This window comes from Centruroides vittatus, unplaced genomic scaffold (assembly GCF_030686945.1).
Source record: "Centruroides vittatus isolate TY-2023 unplaced genomic scaffold, ASM3068694v2 contig_2104, whole genome shotgun sequence".
NCBI classification, from domain to species: domain Eukaryota; kingdom Metazoa; phylum Arthropoda; class Arachnida; order Scorpiones; family Buthidae; genus Centruroides; species Centruroides vittatus.
In genome coordinates, this window is record NW_027121305.1 from 481203 (window position 1) to 509167 (window position 27965).

General features: G+C 33.7%; 2 protein-coding genes across 2 annotated transcripts; both read right to left on the minus strand.

Moving 5' to 3' along the window:
- Positions 1 to 1923: 1923 nt before the first annotated feature.
- On the minus strand, positions 1924 to 19765 carry Mic26-27 (MICOS subunit 26/27). Its single transcript, XM_067265152.1, has 9 exons — positions 19679 to 19765; positions 11153 to 11239; positions 10954 to 11079; positions 9111 to 9165; positions 6937 to 7032; positions 6702 to 6848; positions 5615 to 5694; positions 2184 to 2309; positions 1924 to 2114 (listed from the first exon to the last, which is right to left on the minus strand). Exons 2-8 carry the CDS (start codon positions 11237 to 11239, stop codon positions 2214 to 2216), a joined length of 687 nt encoding a protein of 228 aa, XP_067121253.1. The 5' UTR covers positions 19679 to 19765; the 3' UTR covers positions 1924 to 2114; positions 2184 to 2213.
- Positions 18212 to 27514, minus strand: LOC136970704 (angio-associated migratory cell protein). The gene is given in 7 exon segments (XM_067265169.1): positions 18212 to 18887; positions 18889 to 18972; positions 18974 to 19108; positions 19110 to 19151; positions 19154 to 19365; positions 19418 to 19547; positions 27368 to 27514. Coding segments are annotated over 7 exon segments (1287 nt in total). The 3' UTR covers positions 18212 to 18350.
- Between the last annotated feature and the right edge of the window lie 451 nt (positions 27515 to 27965).

Consider the following 27965-nt stretch of genomic DNA (forward strand, 5'->3'; position numbering starts at 1 on the left):
AAAACGTTCAGCGTCGCCTTCCTGTAAATCTAGGTTTGACAATGGCATTTGGAACGTCGGGCATGATTACACTGACGTTCCAAATGCCATTGTCAAACTTCTAGACTTACAGGAAGGCGCCGCCGAACATCCAACATTCACGTTTTCGCGTTGAAAACTGGTCGCAACCTTGCTATCGGAGAGAAAAAAACGGCAGTTCCTCTGGCCGTGTCCAGTCCTTCATCATTTATTTTTTTCTACGGAGGAGAAATCAAAACGTCCCAAATTACGCGCTACACAAATTGCTAAAAAGTTGGGCAAGAAATGAAACGTCTTAAGAAAGAAGAAAAGGAAAAATATGAAGAAATGGGCAAGAAAGAAAAAGAAAGGTACCAACGTGAAAAGGAAGAATTGGCTCATTTAAAAGCAAAGAGAACGACACGTGAAAGGGGGAGGATGGATAAGAAGCATGGTCGAAACCCGCTCCAGTTAAACCCCAGCTTCCTGTTTAAATTTCGGCAAGAATTGCTTATTTGTGCAATCAAAATGTACATTTTTTTCCCCAAAATAAAACTTTAACATCTAATACCATTTCTGGGCACTAGTGATATATCCAGCCCAAAATTTATAATTTGTTAAGGCTATAAAAATCTGAGACGTTTAGCAACCTCATCGAAGCAGAATTTAGAAAATTCCAGAAATATCACACCGTTTTCTATTGTATCCAGTTTCTCTCCTATTATAAGTCATATGTGTATTCTGTTATTTTTGTTCATTACCGAGAGCATTTAAAATCTATTCATCTACAGCTCTGCAGCCCTGTATTATGGCTTATATTTATCTTGGTCGCAAGGGTGGTCCCACCTTAAGCACGTTCTTCTGTATTTCTATTTTCACATAAAACTTCAAACAATACATCTGTAAAGACTTCGACTGGGTACGAGTTTATTAAACGTTAACTTAATATCCCGTCGTAAATCTGCTCTTTCCAAAATCATAAGAAGAAATTCATTAAAATTTTATAAAAGAAAATTAGTTTATTACTTTAAATAAATAATTAATACTTGCTGTCTTCATTAACATTAAGATAATTAAAGGGGCAAGAGGCCCGGATTAACTACGTGCGGGGTTCGTACTCAAATTTTTGCGTTAAACTCCACGACATTCCCCGACAGTACAGGCATTGACAAAATAAAACAGCACGTGACTTACTATAAAAATATGCTATTGTTTCTTTGACTTTTTAGTTAATTATTCGGCAACTAATTAGAAAAAATAACTAAAATTGAAATAGTTTATCCTGTTATTAATCCACAATCATAAATCCTGTATAATCCATGTACAAAAGTACATGGATTATACAGGATTTGTTAATAGCAATAGAAGCAAATTCTCTGACATTCCATCCCTTTTTCTGAACACTAACGAAAATTCCTGACTTTCCACATGTGTAAGAATCTTGTACATAAATGAAAAAACTGTCACTAGGTACAGCAAGTAAATTTATAAAGAAATTTGATTATTTTTTTAAATTACTTTCATACGTCTGTTACAAGTTATCGATTCGTTTGTACTGTACAATACTTTACTTCGGTCACGTGGATCGCACGGCCTTCGGGAATTTGTAGACGTAATTTTGTTTTCGTGTTTACTTCCTCGTACCATTACGCGATCATAATCAAGCCAATATAGGTGACGAGGAACATTCAAACTAGTTAAAAGACTAGAATAAACTATAAATTACTAGTTCGCATATCATCAGCGTAAATTAGTTCCTCAAAAAATGCCCCCTAGTCGGGCGTCGGAACGAGTGGCACTTTAACAACTTCGCAATGTTACTTTTGTCGAACCGGCAGGAATATAAAGTTCGCGATTTTGTTTCGAAACTGTTAACGTATCAAAATCGTCTTTAAATTTCAAAGCCCAATAAGCACAAAACACTGATTCAAACTTTTGTAAGTTTAATTAATACGGCAGTTTGCTTTTTGTATGTAAAAAAATTAAGTTAAAATAGTTTTTTAATTTGTTGTTTTAATCAATGTAACAATGTTATATTAAATAAAATGCTAACTGCAATTCAACTGTAGAAGACCAAGACTTCTATACAAACTTTTTTCATTTTCTGCATATTTCATCTGAAATTTTAAAAGCACGTAATTAATAAAATAATTAAAATAAACGTAAATGGCAAGAGAATTTCCTACCCGCTAATATCTATTGCTACTTGCAGAAATTCATTTGCTTCTAGTCGTATATAAATCCTTGTCCTCCGGATGACTCTGGCCCACGTCGCCTTCCACCTTTTTCCCAGAACCAATTAAATTTTTGAACTAAATAAAAAAACAAAACAGAATTTAATTAAAATTTAAATTCTCAATGGAAAGATGCAGACTTAATCCTTTGCAATACATTTTTTTTTGTCAACAAGACATTATGCGAATGACGAAAGAGATTTAAAAAATGCTTTTCGGTGAAAATGTAATTAGAAAAAAAAAAAACAATACTTAATACCAATATATCAAGATTCTAAAATACCGACCGATGGTCTGCGGACCACTGATAGTCGAAGAGAAAATTTCGACAGTCCTAGAGAAGTTTAGACGTCGATCAACTCGAAGTTACGCAAAGTATTACAAAAGATGCAAAATGCTTGGTTGCTTTTTCTCACTCATTGGTTTTAGATTCAAATAAAAAACCCCCAAACACGAAATGACTGTTATCAATAAATAATAATGATTGTATATTGATCTATCGACGACAAGAAGTAACGTGCGTGTGATTGTCGTCCTTCGTGGAAAAGAGCCAAGAATCCATAAACCTATTTTAACACAAGCGGCAACAAACTTCACACTAATTTGTTAGAATTAAACAATTGAATTTCATATTAATAAAGTAAAATGGAACTTATACGATCGTTATTCGTATCGTGTTAAAAAATTTATGATGGTGGTCTGCGGGATTGAAAATTACGAGTTTAGCGGTCTGCGAGATCGGAGAGGTTGGCAACTGCTGCAGTTTGTATTCACAACAAACTATGTTAATTGGAAATATTTTATGCTACAGATTTTGTGACAAGTCTTAATTTTGTCTGTTATAGTGTATACTCTATATACTCTACGTGCAAGAGTACTGTTTGGCATGGGTGAAGAACAGATGATAATGATTGATCCAAAATACCAATTAATGACACCTAAATCTGAATCCCTCAGGGTAGAAGACAGATCTTGGTCTGATCTAATTAGCCAACAGCTGGGTACCTGGCCTTAAGTCGTATGAGTAGCAATGCAAACACATCAAAGGTGTTATATTGTACAAATTTGTTTATTGAGACCATTGATCAAATGCATTTGTGTCACATAAAAGTCTTAATGGGCTTTTGTATGCTGTTGTGTTGCTACAGGAATATCTTCAGATTGAGTATCCTGACTAGTACACACGAAGCAACTATGCTACCTGGACCTTTGGTCCAATCTCCTCTTCCGGCATAAAGAAGACTAAGATATAACCATCGACGGTTATTACGGCACTGACCGAGGACACATCTGCACCCATGGCCAGAAACAAGGTTTCTGGCCGTGGGCGCAGATGTGTCCTGAGTGTGTAATAAACGTGGATGGTTATATCTGAGTCTTAATATGCCGGAAGAGGAGATCGGACCTAAGGTTCGGGTAGCATAACTGGCAATGCGTCTGCACGGTAAGCAGGAGTTGCGGGTTCGAGTCCCGCTTCGGGCCAATTCTTTCCTTCCAGTTTAATACAAAGCAACTATTTTTAAAAATTGGTAATTATTTGTTACAAATAGATAAAATACAATTGAAACTATTCAATCTGACAGCAAAGTACATTAAGGCCTTGTTCCCAATTATAGGCTTCAATCCTGCTTCTTATGTGGATGCTAGGATTCATCAGACATTAATGAGACATATGTTGTAGCCATGGATGAAATGTTTATCCCCATTCTTCAATCCAGAGATGAAGCAACAATGGCAGCATCTACTGTTTGTGGGCTGAACATACTCCCAAAGAATTATTTGCAATAGTCTTCCAGTTGTAAGTAACATCAATGTAAATAATGTGTGACATCGCAGGAGGACTATGTTGAAAAAGCTCACATGTTTTATGTCTACCTTTTATCATTCTTGAGAAAATAAAGTAAGAGAATTTAGAACTTGACTGCACCTTGTATATACTCTATTTCTAAATGCCACTTCCAATCCAATAATGATTACAAGAAGTTTGAAAAGTCAGTGGAATCATGCTTGACGTTCCAAATGCCATTGTCAAACTACTAGGCTTACGGGAAAGCGGCGCCGAACATCCAACGTACACGTTTTTGCATTTAAAACTTCGGCCTCGACCTCGCTGTTATTTTAAAAGTATACTTGTAGACCCAAAATAAAATGAGATCTAAAAATTGGCTAACATGGCTAATAGTCCACGTCACTCAAAAACTGGCAAACTGAAACCCAGATCCAAGTAGCAAAACTACACACATACATATTATTAAATGGTACCTCGTACTTCAAACAATTTAACTTTGATGCTAAATTTGACAAGAATTCACTTTGGAGTTTGAAAGATGCTTCAAAGTACAAACTTTGCATGCAATGGAAAAAATATATTCAAAACATAAATGCAATCTTTTGTGCATCCAAGTCATGTGTTATTTTTCACTTTATTTTTGGTGTGTTTGGTTACATATATTGTGTATTATTCATTGATTTTTAACAATTTCTTCTTGCAACTTTTATTTGTTGACAGCTTTTTGGGTGCCCCATACATTTTGTATCCTTCAGTTCAAGATTTCCCAAACAAAACTTTTTAAATCAATTTAATACGTTGTAATTTAGGAGTATCTTCCCCGTACGCATTACGAATTTTTCTACCGTTTGTATGGCATTATATCCTTTCTGAAACCCATAAGACATAATATACCTGAAATGCTTATCTGAAGACATTTCAACTTGATTTTATTCAAATAAAATGTAAAGCAAAAGTTAAAATAAGCTTCTAAACAAAGAATACAATCTCGCGTGTTAAATTTCACAATTATTATAATTAAATCAAACATCTACGTTAAGTAATGACAGCTGTTAAAAATATGCAAGAATTTTGTTCAACCTAATATAACCTTTTCGTATTAACTGTGACATCTGAGAAGTGTGTGGGAATAACAAAGTCTAAGACAAGTATCAACAATTGAAACGAAAAAGGAACTTTTTACATAGATGGTGGATCTGGTGGCTATTTTAAGACGTCAAAGTCAATGGTGTGCGACCAGTAAATGCAATTTTCATTTTATTACTCAGTATTTACATATTTTATTTATTGTTTTCGTGTTTTAATTTGTTATTTTTACCTTAAATTATGTGTATTTGCTGTTTTAATTTCATCAAAATGGGTATTGCTTAGGATCTGAGAATGGATTAATTCGCTTCCCATTATTTCTAAAGGGACAAAACTGATTTGTACTTCGAATGATTTAGAGTTTAAATGGCCTCGTGAAACGAATTAAATTCGAAGTACGAGGCACCGGTGTACCCGACATAGGTTATTTCCACGTTACAGGTATATTTACCGAGAAACTTTCCTCACGATTAAAAAGTCTAAATCCGTAATAGTGGACATCACTCACTTGTTCACCGACTTTGTCAAAAGAATCCATTGAGGGTAATTTTGAAGTAACTTTTGAAGAAATTTCCTTCCACTTTTCACCTACAAAAATTTTATTAATAATGAATTATAATTTTGCTTAATATAAACATAATATTTAAATATACAATTCTACAATACACTAGAGCTAATATTTAATAATAAAAAAATATATGTTATTTTTTAAACTTTATTTTACTTCAGAACTGATTAATTTATTGACTGATTAGTTAACCATCAATCAGTTAGATCCTCGCGTTATGTGACCAGCCACAGTTGTCTGATATGGCAAGCCCAACCTGCAATAGGAGGCATGAAACGAGAAATGGTCGCTATTAAACAACAGCCGGAAGTAATCTAGTATCTCGATTCTTAACGATAAATGCTTTCGAGCTATATACAGGTGCTCCTCACTTTACGACCTATCTGCTTAATGACCACTCGCACTTATGACCAATCGAGTTTTGACCTGCAATTCGGGGAATCCCCTTTCTCGGCTTGAGTGTCGGTCAGTGGTTTGTCTTTTACGAATAAACAAAATCACAAACATTATGACAAACGTCCAAAACAATTCAAAAACTTAAAGTTAAATATATTATTACTTCTACAAACAAGTAAAGCGAGCAATCGTACCTAGACGTCCTCTGGAAATCTATCACTAATCTGTCCCATTAAAGAAAAACTTGAATGCACCTTTATATGTATAAATCTCTAAAAGACATACAGTAGAGTCCCGTACAACACGAGAGATTCGTTACTCATTATAGGAAATCGCGTTATCGAAACCTGCATTATCGCACAATTTATGAAAGTTTAAACCTTGGCCTACAAGTTGAAAAAAAAAACGTATACCTCTGATCGACAAAATTCGAGGGTTGTTGCTTGCATTATTTGCGCATCGTATGGGACTCTACTGTATTTTTTTTTATTCCAAAATAATTAAGTTTCTAAATGAGCCTTTCATACTTGTATCTGATTGGAGTTTTTATGTTTAACTAATGTGTGTGTTCAAAAAATACTTTACTTTATTAAAAAAATAATGATTTATAATTTACATATTTCATCTTTACCTGTAACTTCAGTAAAATCTTGACCTTTGTTTTCTTTAATCCATTTATATCCATTTTGACAAATTTCAGCAGCTTGCTTAGGATAACATATTGCCGAAGCTGCCGTCATTCCGGTGCTGGTATAGAAGACTTTTTTCACGATACCACCTTGGATTTAAAAATTAAAAAATTTAATTTTCATAAATATAATCGTAATATATGAGATATGAATCATCATCATTGAATACGTTATTACCTCTTATCCCAAACAAAAATCCAATTAAGCCGCCGGAAGTGATAGCTATGGCCTTCGGTAACGAATTATCTTTGTCTGTGATATAATCGTAACCCTCTATAAATATTAAAAAATCAAATAAGTATCCCATTCTTAACGTAAGCAATGTCGCTTCAATTTTTGTAAAATATTTGCATTCTACATTATTTTATCAAGCCTTGTCTGTTGCCTCAGCCAGGTAAAATTTGGTGCAAACAGTGGGCAGGTTGCAACGTACTCTTTGATAATCCGTGGTTTCCACGATCACAAGTCAGTGATATACCTCCATTTTAATGAATTAAACAAAACATTTGCATTTTTCAGCAAATATCACTACAGAGATCAGAAGTGTTATTTAATTAAAGTTACAATAATACTCAACACATGGTATTCTAACGTGATATCATCAGCTTTCGGAGCATGATAAAATCATAAGTTCTAATGTCTACTGTCGACAATTAGAACGCATAAACAAATGTCTTAAAAAGTGCCCCATCTGGTTAAATGGAAGGAAATCATGTCAGTTCAACGAGGCGACAAAAATAAAACATTATTCATATTAATCGGATATCTATTTAGATTTCAATTTCCATAATAAGTATGGTGTAGATCCAGCAGACACTTATAAGTAATGATGAATTATTTTATAAATAAAACTCATTTATTAAATTATTTGTCGACACATAATGCGTTTCAACCTTTAACGACGACCTTCGGTCGCGACAAATAATTAAATTAAAAACCAACTTACATAAAACTTTCGAATTAATCTGGTGTGAAGTGTACAAAACACGAGCGTGCAGCCATAATCATTTAACAATTGACGCAATAGTGTGGTTATCTTATGTATAATCCTTAACAAACTCCTTGTTCATTTATGCTTACGGATATCAAATCTTCGACTTTTGAAGTTTTAAAAGTTTTAATGCCAAGATTTTTGCCGTGGTAATTTACTACTACTAGAAATGAATGAATTCGATGTATTACGAATTGATTAGATGACTATATTGAGAATTCTTAAACCTAAATTTGTAAATATAGGCAAGAAATTTTAGAAAACTTGTATATAAAAGCATTAAAAAAAAAAGAGGAGATAATTGATTCTTTAATTCCGTTAAAATGCTACCGCAAATTGAGAAAAACCTTTCGCTATCGGTTGATGTAAGTTCAGTGGTTTTGAGCACTTAAAGTTTCTCTACGTTTGCATACCGACACTGACATTTTAATACCTTCTGCTTTGAAATTTACTTTTACTATCGTTTGAATATTAATTAAAATCTTTGTAACTTTGGCTCGTTTTTTCCCAAAGTTTCATTGCTTAAAAGTGCCAAAAATTTTCAAAGGTTCGAAGATTTGAAGGTTTCGATTGATATCCCTATTTATGCCTACTAAGTTATCCCAGCCCAAGTGTCTGCTGGATCTGTGTCTGTACTTGCACCTTATGATTTTTACATATTCAGGGAATTATAAAACCATTTAAAAAAGTAAAAAAGTTTGAAAAATTGGAATGCGATACACAATCGTTGTTTGAGTCAAAACAGAAAAATTTTTACGTCGACGGAATCGATAAACTTGTAGAATATCGGAAGAAAGTAATCGCAAATTACATTGTTGACCGAATAAATATATTTATTTGGTACTCGATCAAACAAATGTGACCCACTAGAACGAATTTTCAATTAATAACGTATTTTTATTTTGTCATTCATAGGAATTGTTTACGATAAGAATAAAAAAATATGAAAATGTTGCCGATACTTCCGATCGAGATCGACAAGAAAGCTCGGATGACAATACTTTGTAAACAGAAAATGCCCTCGCTTAACTAAAATTAACATTAGTGCGTAATACAGTACTTTTAAGTTAGTTAATTGTTAATTGGAAATAAATTATCAATTGCTTTAATAAACATATTTCTCTTAGTAATGAAAAAGAATATACTTTTGGAACCTAACCCTATTCGTATAATGTTCGTAATTATGTTCCAAAAAATACTTTTGGAACCTAACCCTATTCGTATAGCACGAATTCGCATAACGCAACACTTTTTTTGGAACATAATTAACGTGTTATACGAAGGATACCGGTAATTATTTATTATAGAAAAATAACTGAATAAATACAATTAATAAATAATTAGATGTATCAAGACTTACGCTTTGTTTGATTAAATACATTTTTACAGTTCTCTTCCACTTTGTTTGTGACATCCTGAAAAATATGTTAAAATAAATAAACATCATTTAATACTTTTTTGCCTTCTTATACAGAGTGATTCATATAGATCTGAAGTCAAATTTATTATTATAAATCTCAAAAGAATGAATGGAAAATGAAGAGAGTTTCAGAAAGTGTACCTCCACTTATGTCGAATACATCGTGTCACAGCAAGTATTGGAAGCAGCCACTGCTTTTTGTCAGTGTCGACGCATTGCTGCATGCTGCTGATAATACATCTCAATATTACGCCATCAATGTTTTGGATCTCATTCCTAATGTAATCTTCTAAGAAGCCAATTGTGTGTGGTTTGTTATAGTACATTCCTTAAGATAGCCTCACAAAAAGAAGTCTGGGCCGATAAGATCAAGTGACCGTGGGAGGCACAGATTTTCGGAGATGATACGGTCCTCAAAAAAGTTCAGGATTGTCGCCATTGAGTCCTGTTATACGTGGCAAGTCACTTCACCTTGTCTGAAGTAATCCTGTGTCAGTTCCACATCATCACGTTGTTCAAATTTTGTGAAAATCTGCACATATGCAGCAATGTTCACTATTTCTGTAAGGAAAAAGTAACCAATGGATATGGCACACCAATCCCAGCACTTGATGTGTTCAATGCAAGCAGAGGTACACTTCCTGAAAATTTCTTTGATTTCCATTCATTTGTTTAAGATTTATAATATAAAAAAAATTGGGTTTGGGCCTATACAAATCACCTTGTATTATTTCATTTAGTCATTATTGATCAATATACAATTTTAATCAATTCACCATCATAAAACATCAGCACAGTTTGAGCGATATGATTACTCGTATTTGCTGATAACAGATAATCCTGACTTTTACTTAAATCGTCTCGTATGTATGGATGAGAAATAAGAAACTCATTTTTAAAGTTATAAGAAGAATATATTTTATATGCAAAAAATAGAATACATCCATATTCAGGAATACTTAGAAGACTCTCTCTTCTACGTGATTTCCTTTCTTCCTCTGGATCCTCCTCCTTTTTTTACTCCTTCCTATCCTTTTCAATTTGGATCATCTCCCAACTTTGCTTGCCTTCAACCTCTTCATAGATGTGTTTTTGAGTTATTCTGCTTCCTCTAAGTGTTCTTAGAATATTATTTCTACCTTTCTGCTGGCATCGTTGCAGACGTCCTTTAATTTCCAAAGCATTTTTCAATCGAAAGGAGTCGGTTTTTCAATTGAGGAGGTTTGAGTTTCTCCTGGTATAAAGGAGCTGAGATCGTTTTCCGACAATTGTTCGTGACAATGTTTTTCCTTGGAGCAAAAGCAGAATCTTTTGTTCCAAAGAAAAACATCGTCGTAAACAATACTTAGAAGAATTAAATATTCCTGAAGATGGATGCGAATCCAAAAGTTCTTGATCTTAATTCTTTCGTATTTTTTTAATGGTTTATTCCATTAAAGCAAATACAGGTTGTACGAAAAGTTACCGTGCGGTGAGAAATTTGTAATGACATTAAAATTATATGTAGTGTATTGCATACGAGAACTATTAAGTTATCAATTCGGTACTAGTTGACCGTTTGGTATTGTGTACGCCTTACAGGTCTTGTATGCAATACTGTACGGTACATATATATTATGTGTATATTGTTCATTTAATCACCATTTTATTTTACTATATAAAATTTCTGGTATATTTATGTTATTAGAAAGTTTTATTAAAGAAAATATTGTAATTTTATACAAATTTTAATTTAAATTCACACATTAAATTTTAGTTTTGTGTATCATAATTTAACTTTTACCTGCATAGCGTTCACATAAACGGTAACATTTTTCCTGACGTAAGAAATTCCGTTCTCGAGAGACGACGGACTTCTCTTTACGACTTCGTATCCTTCTACGTCGTCCGTCGAAACGTAAACTGGTAACTGAGAGAAACGAAAACAAATTGTTTTGATTGCAAAAAAATAAATTAATTTTTTGCTACAATATTTTGCATACTTCATTTGCTTTGAGTAAATCTTTACTGTCGTCGGGAATGGGTTCTTTTGCATAAACTATTACGGGAGAGAGTAATTTTTGCAACATCTGTAAGAATTTTGAGATAAATTAGTTTTTTGAATTGTTAAAAAATTAATTAAACAATAGCAAAATAACATTTTAATATTCAAAAACAAAATAAACTCGAGAAAATAAAATAAAATGTTAAAAATACATTGAAGAAACCAAACTGTCTTCACACTTGTGAGATGAATTAGTTTCTTCAATGTATTTTGAGTATGTAAAATACTGCCATTTTAATTAAATTGAAAATGAAATGTATTGGCATTCCATTCTTAATTTCTCGTGTTGACGAGTCCTTAATTTACCAAATACAAAAAAGCTCCAACTTAATCAAACTAATAGACAATGTGTCATAGTTCCGTCACTCTTTTGCCGGGTCAATTCAGTATAATCTCTCCATGATATTTGACTCCAAAATCACTTTATTCTTTTATTTTTCCCGACCATTAATGGGCGTAGCCATGAAGGGGCATGGTGGGCACGGCCCCCCAGTTAACCTGGTGCCCCTCCCCAGAAAATTACAGCCTCTACAAGGCCCCTCATAACAAAACCCCGGCTACGCCAATGCAACCATTCCTCTCCTTATTCCTGGATCGTCAGATTTAAAGCTTAAATTGTAAAGTTTACCTAAGTTTAAATTTAACAGATTAGATAAATTGTTTAAATTAAAAGAAATTAATAGACAAATTTGTTGTTGTTTTAATCTAATCCCTTTTAACAAAAAAGATGTTAGATCGGTGCTCCTTTTAACAATATTTACAAAGTAATTTCTTCCTTATTCTCACGTGCACTTCTAATGAAACGAAGATTTATAATAATGCATAATGCATAATGGCTTTCTTTATTCGTTTCAAAAAATAACTTTTTTAAATGAATCTTTATCGGAAGTGAAGAAAAGCAGTTGAGAAAGAAATGAAACTGCAAATATAGTTATTCGTTATACAGGACAGTGCATATAAAATTAGCCCCATACAAAATACAGTTTAAAGTGTTATTTAGTAATAAGGTACTGAACATTTGAATTACATTGGTAGAGTAAATAAACATTAGCAAGGTTGAGCCCAAAGTTTTAAACGCGAAAACGTGTACGTCGGACGTTCGGCGCCGCTTTCCCGTAAGCCTAGAAGTTTGACAATGGCGTTGGAAAGTCGGTGGAATCATGCTCGACATTCCAAATGCCATTGTCAAACTTCTAGGCTTACGGGAAAGCGGCGTCGAGCGTCCGAAGTACACGTTTTCGCGTTTAAAACTTCGGCCTCAACCTCGCTATTAATTTTAACTTAAATATGTAAATTGTTCAAATTAAACCCTTTTTTTTTTAATCAGAATTTTTATTTTTTCAAAAATTGGTGTTGGGAGCGGTTGCCACCCGTTTCAAAGCTTTTTCTGCTTGTAAAGAGTGTTGTGGAAAATGTCCTTCAGTTTGTACATGATATGTTGTAGTACATTGGTTTTCAATTCTTCCAACATTCAAGGGTTGTTGTTGCAGCAACCCCAGAGATAAAAGTTGCATGATAAATAAGGAGAGTAACGTGGTCATAGACCCTTACTGGTTGTCCTTTTTCGAGTAAAATCACTGCGGATTCAAGCGGGTAAATGATGAAAGGCAAGGCAAATCACTCTCTTTTTAGAAGAAAGTATAAGTGAATTCATCTGGATCATGAAAGTATAAAATATTTTTCTTTTGAGGACAGTTTTGTGTGTGCCATCCCATATTTATGCTTATTCTATTGAAAATGCTATAAATTACAATATCAAATTACACATTATCATCTATGGCTGCACTGTAGAAATGATCATCATACCAGATAAGTTAATAATTAAAATGTTATATACCAGTCTGTAATTTCTATAAAATACAATTTTAACAATATGTTTTTTTTAATGAAAATAAGAGATCATTAGTACATCAGGAGCCAGCCAGTGGCTGAGCAGTTCTGTCGCTAAACGCTGAGAGTTCGGTCGCAGGTTCGTGCCGCACTCGGACGGGCTGGCCACGTGGAGTTTTCCGGGTTTTCTCCACTTTTGTAACACCCGAATAGGGGCCAGTTTACCTTACAAGACCTCCTGGAAGGCATTTTCCCTTGCATAACATTGCGCACTAGAGAAGGCCACGGGGAACCACTCTGGTTGTAACTTCCCCCAGGATACACTTTGGCGTCTTACTAACACTTATTAACCTGTGCCAGGTGCTCGCCAATGTCAGGATTTCTGACATGGCATACAGAGAGAGTACATCAGACTATATTATGTGCTGTAGTGCAATTATCTAAATTTACTGTCAGTTGGTAAAAAGAAAAACTTATTGAATCTACAAGCTGGAACTATTGTGTAATAAAGAAAATTCACACCTTTCTCACATTATCCAGCAATAACTGTTTAATAAACAAACATTTTTAGCCACACTCGGGGTCCGCATTGGGTTAAACTTATACAAAATCAAACGTCTGTAGCCAGTTTGATGTTTGGAAGTTTTCTTTGATGTCATTATTTTTGAACATTTGTTTATTAAACAGTTACTGCTGGAAAGAATAAGAAAGGTGTAATTTTTTTTTATTAATTTTAAAATTAAAAAATCATTCACAGGTCAATCACCAATTTTTCCATCTTTAACAGCAGATAAGATTGGAGAAACACTAATGTTTTCGATCTAGTTAATGGATCGACTTCAGGAACGAACAGATAAAAGTGGAATGCTAGTGTCAGGAAAGTTTTCCTATTCAACACCAGCAATAATAAAAGTTTTGATCCATTTTTGTGAAAATGCTAATGAAATCATTTACATATAGGTCATGCAAACCATGCTGGCCCAAGAAAAGAGAATTGCTGTGGTTTGTACACATTTGAGTAGATTAACATATATGAATGTACTGACAAACTTCACCTGGAAATTCAGGAAGCCTGCTCCAAAAGGGCCAACGTCAGACTGTCGGTTAACAAATTTAGGCAGTCGGACAGTGTACGTGAAGAACAATGTTGTGGGAAATCCATATCCTGTACAAACTGGTTCAACATGTAACGAATGAAATAACAGAGTCTTATGTCATCAACCAGGAGACTAACTTGGGAGTTTAGTGTGCCACAACCAACAGCGTGGAAGATCCTGAACCTCTGGACTAGTTCTTTTCCAGATGGTTCTGGAAAAGAACTAGTCCAGAGCAGGGCTTAAACTCGCAAGCTATAATTATAATAATTTAATAATTTATTAAAAGTTGCGGGTTTAAGCTCCACTCTGGGCTAGTTCTTTTATTCCAGATAGTTCTAAATTGTTTAATAAATTATTATAATTATTAATTTAGATAAGAGATGGCACCTAACATCTACTCTAGTACCAAATTACTTAGTTTCTGTTAGTTCAGTTAATAAATTTTTTAAAACTGAATTTAGGTATTTTTGGAGTTAATTATACATTGTATATCTAATTTTTGCAGTAATTGCGAGGTTTATTTGAAACGTCATTGCAGATACAACAAGGTTTCAAATAAACCTCGCTCATGGCATGTTCTCAACAAGCTCAAATGCATCTACTCACTCTCACTGATTGCAGTGCTTAAATAGGGAACAGAAGGTACTAGAACTTTCCCACTAAATCTGAACCTCAAACATTGTATAATCTTCGAGTCTTACCACAGACCGTCCAGACCTCGAACCGCCAGATCCCCACTTATTCACCAGAGAGTGGTTCCGTCACCGACCAACATCATAGCATCTTCCCGCCACGATTCAAACATGCTTTCTTGCTGCACAATACTATTATAACCTATTGACCTATTATAATTTTTCGTTTGACTAAATGAGCAAGGGGGCAAGCGATAGATTACTGGAACAACTTCGTTGCTAACAGAAAAGCATGGTGTACAGAGGCAAGACACTACTAATTTGAGTACAAGAAACAGGCATAGCCGCGGTGAGGCAGGTGGGGCCCCACCTGCCTCACCGCGGCTATGCCTGTTTCTTGTACTCAAATTAGTAGTGTCTTGCCTCTGTACACCATGCTTTTCTGTTAGCAACAAAGTTGTGCCAGTCATCTATCTAACTCCTTTCGGAGAAAAATTTTTGAATTGAAATAATGTGACTTCTGGTTAGCATCAGAAGTTTGTATATAGTTAACTGGGGCTTTCTGCCCCTAAGCTTTCCATATCTGGTCTTAAGTTTTATTTATTTAACACCATTCTCAAGATTAAGGAAAGACAGACAGACGACAATGGGAGTTGGGTTTACAATTTTTTTGAATTGCAGCACAATAAAAATTGCTGTAAAGTCTAATGTAAACCGGCGGCAATCGGAAACTCAACTGACATGTAGGATGTGACTGGCTTACAACCGACAATTGCAACACAGAGTTTACATGCCAAACTCTGAATATCTTGGTACGCAGATCAAATTTCCCACTTCATTATAACATCAGCTTTGTCAAGTTGTACGTATTTGCAAAAAATCACATTTAATAGTCGTGTTGTTGCTTTAAACTTCATTTATGCAGGGCTCCACTCAATAAAAAACAAAGTTAAAAATAAAATGGTTTCTTACTACTACATATGATTAGATTCATATCATATTATTTATTTTTAATAAGAAAATATGTACGTATAATCGGTTAAGTTTTTATCAAACTGTGCTTTTTGAATTGAATCAATGTTGTGACCTTCAAAAAGAAAAATATACAGTAAATTCCACTTATTGTAATCATAGATATCATGTAATTATCAATCATCTAAACATTATCAAAATTAGCACTTCATAAAATATATAAATCAAAAATATACATAATACGTCACTTATCATAATCGAAGTTTTGGTTATAATCATTATCATCTTCGGATAAATAAGATTTTCGTGCAATTTATTTACACCATCAGCCTCGATGCATGCATTTATCGTGTTTCGATCAGTGCTTTAATGTTAAACATTATTTTAATCGTTAAGTTATAAGTTCGGAGTATAACAGTTAAGTTGTTGAAATTTACCATAATTTTGAACTCGTAGCATTATATATTATTTAACTAAATGCGGACTTCGATGCAAGAGTGATCCAAGTCACTTCGGGACAAGATCGGTCTCGCTGTAGAAAAACCTTTCTTCCTAATAAACCTTGTTTTTGTACCTTGCTCTTTCTATTCCGTAAGTAATAGTAAGTATTTTTAGCTTTGTCTTCTATTAAGGAGAACTCTGCATAAAATGGAGAGAGCTTTGTCTATGATCGAAATTCAAAGCAATTGCATAACTACTAAATGCAATTTTTGCATTCACAAAGAATACAAAAACAATTTTAAAATATGCACTTACTGCAACATAAGAGAGAACTAATGTCGTAAAAGATGCATAAAAGTATTTTCCACGAAATTACGTCATCGATAATGCTAACGGCACTCGGGAAAAACTGATTTGGATCGCTCTCGCACTAAGGTTCGCAAAAAGAAATATTAAATTATACAATAAATTTTGAAATTTGAAAAACTTGCAATAATTATTTTAAATAATCAAATGCTCGGGAATAATAAAAACAATCTCGCGTTTAACTACCTTTAAAGTAAGATCTGTTTACTTCAAAATAACTTGAATTAAACTATTTTGAAATAGTCTAAAACGAGGTTTGATTTCACATAATGTTAATTTGGTCAAATATAAGGAAGAAAATATCGTTAATACTTTGAATTAACTAAATTTAAAGCCATTTTATATTGTTTATATCATTTTATGGATAAATATTTTGATTAAATAAGATTTACTTTCAATAAATACCAGTTTTATCTGAATAATAACTGTTGTTGAATAGTAGCCACATCTACCATTCTGAATTTCCGTACGATTTCTGAAAACCCAGAGAAACCACGTAAAATTAATAAATACCGTAAACTGCAGTAGCTACCATATTTAACAAACTAATGGAAAATGAATACGTAAAATGTATGTACAATATAAAGTAGGTGTATTTCTTTAATTTTCTTATTATTACTGGATAGAAAGTGACACTGATTATAAAGATAACAGTTGCCACTTCAAGTACGATTTGTTATAAAAGTCAAAACTTTCTTAAATATTTAAATACTTTTATTAATAACAAAGATTAAACAAATGTACGCAAAAGAATATGAAAGGAATAACTGCCCTGAAATAGTAACTGCAGAGAAAATACGCTAATTAAAATAGCAGTGGATATTATTTGAATGAAACTGATATATAAGTATTCTGCTGACATGTCAGATTCATTAAACACCATCAAAAAAATTTACTTAAATATAGAATATTCTTGTTTTTATCATTCATTTCTATAATTTTTTTCATTAGCATGGTTGAGGCTGAAGTTTTCAACACGAAAATGTGCACGTCGGACGTTCGGCGCCGCTTTCCCGTAAACCTAGAAGTTTGGCAATGGTCTTTGTAATGTCGAGAATGATTCCACTGACTTTCCAAACGCCATTCTCAAACTTCTAGGCTTAAGGGAAAGCGGCGCCGAACGTCCGACGTGCACATTTTTGCATTGAAAAGTTCGGCCTCAACCTCGCTATTCTCTCTCACTAATAGACAGCTTGGTGTAAGATTATACCTGCATATTTTATGTTAATTAGATGTGAATTTTAAGGATGGACATCCAAAGTAGATTTTTCCATTTGGCTACCAATACGGCAGCCAGTAATGGTGAACCAAAAGTCACCAGTGTGTTTGAAAAGAAAATTGATCCAAAAGAAATGCAATTTATATTGTATTTGTGTTGTTATACCATTTTTATATTAAATTAATTAAAGTTTGTTTAAATGCGCTCAATAATAATTGTATCCCTTGCTTAAGGCAGGATTTGATCAACGTGCAAAATTAATTGCGGCAGTAGTTTTAATTTATACGGCTTTACCAGCCGTCTTTACTTAACATAGATACCATTAATGTGATTTTGATATACGTGATAGCATCGTGGGATTAATTAACGGCATTAATCAAGAGATACCCGTATTATCAAATCCTTAAAATACTTTAGCTTCTTAACTAGTTAATTAAACATTATTATTTTAACATATTTTATTTGAAAAATTCAAAACTTAAACAATTCATTACAGTGTACTTAGAACAATGTACACTTTTAATTTCTTTAAACTTTTTTTTATGTAATCTCACATTTGTAAATAAAAAGCTGGCTTATTTATAAACGTAAGACACGACAAGTGGAATCTTCCGAACACGTAAGGAGATGTTCTTTATCATTAGATACTTCCATATCTAAAACTTCTGCTTCGTGACATTGCCAAGATCTTTCCATCTCTCCAGATCTGCCATCATACAGCCTAACTACACCATCTAATCCAGCAGTATAAACTAGAGATAAAGCATCATCCCATAACAACTTTGAAATTCCAACGTTTTGATGACGCTTCATTCTTTGCACTTGTGTAGGAATATCCCATATTTCTAACGAACCATGAAGAGTCGCAGTCGCGGCTAACGGATAACTTGATTAAACGGCAACACTTTCGACAGCTTCGTCGTTATTATCGTCCCCACACTTAAAAGTTGCTAACACTCTACCTGTATTAGAATTAATAAGTTTTGCCGTAGCATCCGTCGATCCGCTCATGACCAGAATATTATCTTTATAGTAATCGACAACAGTTATACGTTCCTGATGAAGGCTCTCGGTAGCAGCATTAACTACCGAAGCATCCCTCAAGTTCCAAATCGAAAACTTTTCCATTTTCGTAACCGGTGACCGCTCTGTTTCCATCCGCTAATATTTTTCCGCATTCGTTACTGGTACCGCTGGATGGGGAAAGTTTTACACTCTCCGGACGTCACACGCCACATCCACATTTCACCTTCGCCGGTTCCGGCCAGCAGTACGTTAGCGCAAGGGTGCCACTGCAGCCACCGTAACTCCGACAACTCGAAATCCCATACTTTCTCGCCGGTTCTCGGTTTTCCAAACTTTAACTGTTCCCGACATGTCTCTCCGGTTGCAACGAGAGTGCCGTCGTGATTGAAACCCGTAGCAATGACGGAATCGTTGTGACCGGAGCATTCGAACTGCATGTCGGCAGTTACGTAATTCCAGACGTATCCTTTATCGTCCTCTCCTCCGGTGACACAATTCCTGCCATTATTTGGATGGAAGGCGCCGCAAAAAACAGCTTGCGAATGTTTAAGGATTACTTCCAGGAACTGTTACGGCAGCAGCAGAAGCGGCAGCAGGTGACGTCGACTCATCCCCGTCATTTGATTGGCCAGGATGTTGATCGTCATCCGAATCTACATCTAAAATTTCTATATCTTCATCATCTGATATGAAGATGATGTCGTCATAATCATCACTATTCATATTGGGCGGCGATGGAGTATCGTTATGCTATATTTACGTTTATACGACCGTCAATTAATTGAAAATATATAAATGAAGGATTAAAAATATAATAATATTTCTCTTTTATATAATTAACTACTATAATTTACAACTCCACGCTTCTAACATTTGCTCACCTTCACAGTTGCCGTTATCCTCCGCTAGAAGCGCTAAAATCGGTTGTCTTCATCTTACAAATCAGAACTTGTTTTTACTGAAAAAAACAGAATAATAATTTTTGTAAAAGTGCAAAAAGTCTTCATTAAAACATTTTATTTATTTACAAAAATAAATGAGTTTATTATTATAATTAATATAGCGATAATCTGTAATTTAAAAAATTCTTATATTTTTAAATTCCTTCCACCCAGTGTGCCCTAAGAGGCGGCAGGATGGCCGGCACTTATGCGGTTTAGGGGGTACGGCTGTTTGAAAAGTTTTCTTCCATAAAATTAATTGTGACTCGATGTTAATGTGACTCGAACTTTTTCAAAACACGTATAACTTTTTTTGAAATAATCCATATGAAATATGCTATAAACGAAAAATTGTAGGAATACTTACCGAGGGTGCACCGTTTGGAGACCCATTGCTTAAGCTTGTTTTCGTCGCGGAGCGGCACATAAGACGGCGGACGTGTCACGTGACATTTGGCGGCGCTGTTCGGTCACGTGATTACTCATCTCTGACGTTTCTCGATAACATATTCTTTTTGCGAAGAATTGGCTGAACTTTGGAGACATCACATGATAGATCATAATATACTATAGTATTTTTATAGTAATTAGAGACGACATCTTCCTATTATTCAGTGGCGTGCCGTCATTGGAAGCGATGGAAGCGCCGATTCCACCTTCCAATGACTTTCCCTTGAATTTTATAAAATATAAATTTTCATATTTTAACGTACTTTGAATTAATTAAAATTAATATTTTATTATAACTGCATTATGTATCTTTTACAAATTTCTATACTACATGTGAAAAAAACGATAAGATTGCTATTGTATATTCGAATAATTCGGTGGCGGAAGGAATGTCGAAACCGGGTCAGTCTCCAATCAGCCAGATTATATAGGCATTAGCACATGCGGTTTACAGTGCACCAACCTCACCCGGTTTAGCTCACCCGGCTAAACCGGGTAAGCGACACACTCGTAAAGAGTACAGCTTTATATCCCGGAGCGGTTGTGGGCTGTTAGCCACCTGCCTGTCAACTTCCAAGCAGCCAGATTATAGGCATTGGCGCATGCGCTTTACAGAGCACCAACGTCACCCGGTTTAGCTGGTGGATGCTTCACACATAAAGCTTCTAACTTTATATCCCGGACCGGTTGTGGGCTGTTTAGCCGCCTGCCTGCTAGATATTCGGCCGCTCTCGCCCGATTACGTGAATCACGAGTAGACTAGATCAACGGCGGGCAACCCCGGCCCGCGGGCCAGCTACGGCTCGCGAAAAGTTTCTATCCGGCCCGCGAGATCTTTAATAGATTATTAAATTGGAAAAATAACTAATTAATAGTTAATTTTCCAATTCTTTGTAATTTTCGAAAACGATAAGAGAAATAAATGTAGTATAAACTTTTTATTTATTTATTTCATATTTGCAGACTAAAAAAATTACGAGTCACAAAAAGGCGTCAATTAACTACTACGGCCCGCGGAAAAACGTAAAATTTATTCTGGCCCGTGTTATAAAAAAGGTTGCCCACCCTAGACTAGATTTATAACTTAACCCAACCGATAGGAGTTTACTGGCATGTTTTTATGATAGTTCTGTATAGTTGACGGGAGTTTAAAAAAATCCATTAAAATATTTGATATATTTATTCCGCTCTCCCATCTTATATTACTTACGGGTTTCAATGTTAAACCGGTGATATTACGATTATAGTATGTCCCATCTGTAAGGGAATGCAGAAAAAACGTGTACAATTCTTGTATAATGTTAAAAAATTAACTGTTACTTTGGCATCATTATTTACAACCAAATTTAATGAATGAGACGTACAATGGTACAAAAAAAGCTCTAGAATTTATTTTCCTTAAATGTACGATCTAAGTATCGGTTGTCATAAAAATTTCTTTCCACTTTTTTCCCAAGACTACAGATATTCGAGTACAAAGTAACTGGTTTCGAGTTATTTCTACTAAGAAGTAGTTAAATAATTAAGAGATTAGGGAATGGTGACATAAGTAAAACCCTGCTGACTTAAACAAAAGCTTAACCGAAGCAATTACTAGCTCAGTACAGTGGGGAACTGATTTCCGTGTACACCTGGTACTAAAACGAATTGCAGTAGTTAGAAAACAAATGACTATTAAGTTTAACATATTTACATCTATGGTGAGAAACGTTTAAAATTTACAACGGCCCTGTCGCGTCCTTTGAGATATACTAGTGATGCGACAAAAGAGGCATTTGACATTGACCGGTATCGGCACCCTCGGGATTTGTCATGCATGCATTCACTGTACACCTACCAAAATCGTCTCTGTTTCCATTCGTGAGCCACTCGCAGGGAGCAATTTTAACTCAGTGGATTGTTTAAATATTTAAAAATAAACAATATTTTATGTTATTTTTATATACGTTTCTTCGCAAAAGTATATTCATACAATTGAATATTTTGTACCAGGTATGTATAATTGTATATCCATCACAAATTTTATTTTACTAAGTAAGTTTTAATAATTTTATTTTTAATTTTAGCCCTTATATCATGGCTAGCGATTTAAACTGTAATTGTGATATTGAAAATTTACTTAAAAAAAGTTTTGGCTCAAGACAATATAATGAAAAAGAAGCCATTATTAAAAGAGAAAGACCAACGCCTAAATTAAATATAAGTACTTCGACAAAAAAATTTGTTCGACATTTTCACGATAAAATTTATCAAGACGTAAAATGGCTTTGTGGATGCATAAAAATGCAAAAATTGTTTTGTTGGCCTTGCCTATTATTTTCAAATGAAATTAGTGTGTGGAATAAGAATGGCTTTGACGATTTAAATAATTTGAGTAAAGCTAGAAAAAGACTATGAAAATCGTAAATGTCACATCGATTCTTTCGTAAAATTGAAGCAATTTGGAAATCAAAATAGAATAGAATTTAACATTAGTAAACAATATAAAATTAATATTGAAAATTATAACAAGATAGTTACGGCTAATAGATATATTGTATCTAAATTAATAGATATTACATGCTTTTTAGCAAAGCAAGAATTGGCATTTAGAGGGCATAGGGAATGTATTGAATCTAATAACAGAGGTAATTATATTGAACTCGTTTCTTTATTAAGTACGTCAGATAATCAATTAAAAATGCATTTAGAGAAGTCTACAGTTTTTACTGGCTTATCGAACAAAATTCAAAATGAGCTCGTTAATTCGTTAGGAAACGTTTTATTGCAAGAAATTAAAAAAGAAATTGAAAACGCAAAATTTGTTGCTATAATTGTAGATGAAACAACGGACATTAGCCACAGAGCCCAGATGTCGACTGTATTTCGTTACGTGAAAGAAAACGGTAACGTCGAAGAAAGATTTGTGGGCTTTACTGATGTGAGTGAGAACAGAGACGCAAATTCGTTATTCACTCACATTAAGAGTTACTTAGACGAATTTCAATGCACTAAAAAATTAGTGGCACAAACATACGACGGTGCTGCCGTAATGGCCGGACAACATAATGGTGTCCGAGCTAAAATTAAAGAAATATCCAAACATGCTATTTTCGTACACTGTTATGCTCACAGATTGAACCTAGTTTTCTCTCAATCTGTTGGATATATAAAAGAATGTAAAATATTTTTTCAAACTATGACAGGATTTTCTTCATTTTTTTCTAAATCTTCTAAAAGATCTCACGCCTTAGACCTAGAAGTCAATAAGCGTTTTCCTTCAGCCACACCTATTAGATGGAATTACAATAGCAGGATTGTAAACTGCGTTATGGAGTATAAAGAAGAATTAAAACTTTTGTTGTTGAATATGGTTGAAAGTCCAGAACAATGGGATTCTGATACTACAATTGCCGCAAGAGGATTATACCATTATTTAATAGATTTTGATTTTCACTTTTTATTACTAGTTTTTCATCAAATATTTGCACATTCAGATATCCTTTTTGATATATTACAAAAAAAATTTTAATATAGCATATTGTATTACTAGAATAAATCACTTTATTGATTTTTTACGACAGAAAAGAAATGATTTTGATTTGATTTGGGACGCTTTGAAAAAAGATGAAACTTTTTTAGAAATTCAACCAAAAAGAGGAATGAGACATACTGATATTGAGTCTAAAAAGGATTTATATAGACGTCTGTTTTATGAAATAATGGATACATTGATACAAAATTGTATTGACAGATTTGCCGACATAAAATCTCTAGAATTTTTATTACTTTTAGATTTTAATAATTTTAAATATTATGAAAAACAATTTCCCGAAGAGAGTTTTAATGCTTTACGTAAATTTTATGGAGAATTTTTTAATTTATGTAAATTACGTAGTGAATTGCAATATTTATATTTGTGTCCGGACTATATTGGCAAGTCACTCTTAGACATAAAAAATATTATAATTAATGATGACCTAAACAAAGACGTACTAATAGAATTACAGTCAAACCTGTTTTTATGCGCTCTTTTTATGTGCGATTTTTATTTGTGCGATTTTTTTAATGCGAATTTTTAATTTGTGCGGTATAGTTGGCGACTAGTCTCGTGCGATTCGTCATGTCTTACGTTGACTTATTATAGCTAAATAAACTTATTATAGCATAAATGCACTTATTATAGTAATATTATTGCATGAATATGCGAAAAATGAAATAATTTACTTTTTAAGTCAACAAAACACCACCTGGACAAAAATATGTAAAACAGACGATAGACCAGACGATGCAGTCGAGTGCTGACATCTGTTGTCAATAAATTCTATTTCGTACGGTTTTGTTTATTTTCTATGTGAGACTTTTTTTATGCGGTCCCTGTTGACCGCATAAAAACAATATTTTTTTAATTGTGTTGCGAAAACTATTATTTACAGCCATTCGTGAAGTTTCGTGAGATTTCTTTTATGCGTTTTTTTAATGCGGTCCCTATCCCCCGCATAAAAACAGGTTTGACTGTATATGGTTTAATATCATTAATTTTTACAATACCATCTACCAGTGTGTCTGTTGAGCGTAGTTTTTCAACAATGAAGCGAATTCATACATTCGCCAGGAACACTCAGTCGGAGGAAAGATTGTCGTCACTAGCGTTGCTTTCTATAGAAAAAGAACTTTTAAATACGTTGATGGAATCAACGACGAGTGACTTTTATGATAAAGTAATTAACGACTTTGCGGGAAAACATCGCCGAATAGAGTTAATTTATAGAAAATAAAAAAAGAAACAAGTTTTTCTATAATTGTATTATGTATGTATTATTTGTATTTTAGAATTAAAGTACATAAATTGTTTATTTTTGTCATTCGCACGTACGAATGGACCCTAGACCATCACTGACGCGCAATTAACTGATTGTCCCTGAAAGTCGGCTTCTTACAGAAACACAGCTTCCCTATCATCAAATGTCACGGCACGCCACTGTAGTATTATTATAATTTTTTTTAATTATACTGTAATTAAATATAACTTTGCAAAAAACGTACATAAAATAACATTGAATACTCTTTACTTTTTAAATCTTAAACAATTCACTTAGTCAGATAGCTCCCTACCAGTGGCTAAAAGATAAAACTGTTGGAAGCGTTATACGTGTGTAACTTCCACCAGCTAAACCGAATGAAATTGGTGCTCTGTAAAGCGCATGCGCCATTGCCTATAATCTGGCTTAGAGTCAAGGTCCTAGAATATATTCTAGAACCACGGTGGCCAAACTGTGGCTCTTGAGCCACATGCGGCTCTTTTCTAGTATACTAGTGGCTCACTGCAAGATACTTAAATTTATACCAAATTTGTTTTTATTTTAATTTTGCTTTTATTATTTTTTATGTATGATTCCTGGATAATATAAAATAAATAATATATTGTTTGAAATAAAGAAAGTCAAAATATGGCAACGTTATACATTATTTATTGAAAAATAAATGTAATATTTATTAAATATCATAATACGTAAAAACATTAATAGAAAAAATAATTATAATGCTTATTTATCCAAATCGACATTAAAATGAATATATAATAATAACAATTTCCATAACGTTAATAGTTTTGAAATTTATATTTCCTTATTGACAATTGAAACTAGGAAACGTTTTAGCATTTTTTTGGTTTTTAAATTTAGATTATGCTACTTAATACGGCAATTATAATTTATTTATTATTAAAAATAATTATATTGTATTATAAAACATAATATAAAATGAAATAATAGCTAAAGTGTTGTTTTTTTTATAAGTATTTAAATGAATTGCTGTGGAAAAATATGTATATATGTATATGCGGCTCTTCAACGAATTCTGTTTTCAATATATGGCTCAAGTTCTAAAGAGTCTGGCCACCCCTGTTCTAGAACCTTGGCTTAGAGTACCTGTAGTAGCGGAGACGCAGAGCGACCTCTATTAAAGAACGTACCCTAAGAGACACTCTTAGTGCCCACAGGAAGGGGAAAAATGGCCGGGAAGAGTTGAAATAGCTGACTTATTTAGAGGAAATTTTTTAAAATAGCAGTAAATCATTTTTAATACTATATTTTCTAAAAAAACCACAAAAACGGTTTTTTTTTCTAAAATTTCCACCAAATCACCAAACCTAGTAACATCGGCACTTCTGTAGATGGCGTTCGATCGAAAAATCTAACTGCCACTGACGTCATAACGAGCATCGATCATTATCCAATTTAAATAAAATTTTACTGTTTACCGAAATAATTTTAAAAAAAGTATTACCCGATTTATTATAACTTTCTTGCGTATACTAATGCGTATACTAAATAAATTTATATCGAACGTATTAAATAATTCATCTTTTACATATAAAAAAAATAAAATAATATACAAAATTAAATCGTTTAAACGAACAAATTAAAGAAGAATAAAAAAAAATAAATAAATAAAATTTTACATATTATTTTTATCAAAAATTTTAAATGATTTTAAAAATAATTAATAACGAATTAAAAAGATTATATACGCGACATAAAATTAAATGCGGTCCTGTCTTTTCGTAGATGGATTTCCGAAGCGACGGGTAGTTGGGGGTAGATGATAGTCCAGAAAATCGTTATTTATATGCGCACGTTTATTTTTAATGTGAATTTTTATAGAAATAAGATAAAAGAACATTTCTAGACGAAGCGGCTTTAATTACTTATTCGTATTTTCTGTAAATTGAAGAAATTACTCGAGAAAGTCGGACAGGTAAGGCCTAAGGCCGGCGTTTCGGTGTTATATCTGTCAATCTTTGTTTATTTAAAACAAATTTCACTTTTCTCTTCGTAAATATTTATAAATAACGCTATAAATAAACATTTAAAGTACTTTTCTCCTTCGTCCACGTGCATTGATATTTATATTGAATAATTGAAGCCATTAATTACAGGTAGAATTATATTTATGGTGCAGACAGGAAATATATACAGTGGTGCCTCATATAACGTACTTAATCCGTTTCAGGTGCAAGTCCGTTATACGAAACGCATTTTCCCATAGAAATACATGTTAAAACATTAATTTGTTCCTCAGCATAAAATAACCGTACTGTACTATGAAAAAAAAATGAAAATGGAGCAGTCACCAATTATGCCGGGTAGTCAGATGTTGAGGAGGAAGTGGAAGAACACTTTTTTCACACATTCATACAGACACACACTTTTTACACTTTGCAGCAGGTCTCTTTTTTATTGTTTTTAAATCGGAGTCAGATTCAAGAGAGGCTACCGTGGCTTGCATGGTCAACTCCTCTTGTTCCATCCTTTGTTTCTTGGCAGCTGGCTTCTTGAAAAACATATCCAAGGTGGTGTTTCTCTCTCTTCTTCAATGCCTACCGGAAATGACGGACAAAGGTGTCATTGTAGAGATCATTGTAGAGATCTGTTGGCCTCAGCTGTGTTTGGATAGTGAGTGTTGGTAAACTCCTGAACCTCTCCACATTTGAAAAGGAAGTCCTTGATGGCAGCAGTTGAAATTAGTTGATTGGATTGCTCCTCATCGTCGTCAGATGACTCTTCCCTTTAATCTTCATCATGTTCCTGGGCCAGAAGTGCTTGGAGTTCTTCAGTTGTCAGCTTTTCTTGGTGTTCTTCGATGAGCTCCTCCACATCCTCCACCTCCAATTCCAACTCTTGGGCTGTTGAGATGATCTCCTGCACTACTTCTGTATCCTCAGCTGGTTCTTCCTGGGTCCACTCAGGAACAATCTTCTTCCAGGCTGAATTGGGGGTCTTCTGCGTGACTTCTC

Bases quoted from the DNA above. Each gene is read 5' to 3' on its own strand.
- Mic26-27 (XM_067265152.1), bottom strand. From the start codon at position 11,239: ATGTTGCAAAAATTACTCTCTCCCGTAATAGTTTATGCAAAAGAACCC. The intron at 11,080-11,152 runs GTATGCAAAATA...CGTTTCTCTCAG, and splicing joins ATTTACTCAAAGCAAATGAA to TTACCAGTTTACGTTTCGAC. The intron at 5,695-6,701 runs GTAAAGATGAAA...AAATTTTTGTAG, and splicing joins AGATTTTACTGAAGTTACAG to GTGAAAAGTGGAAGGAAATT.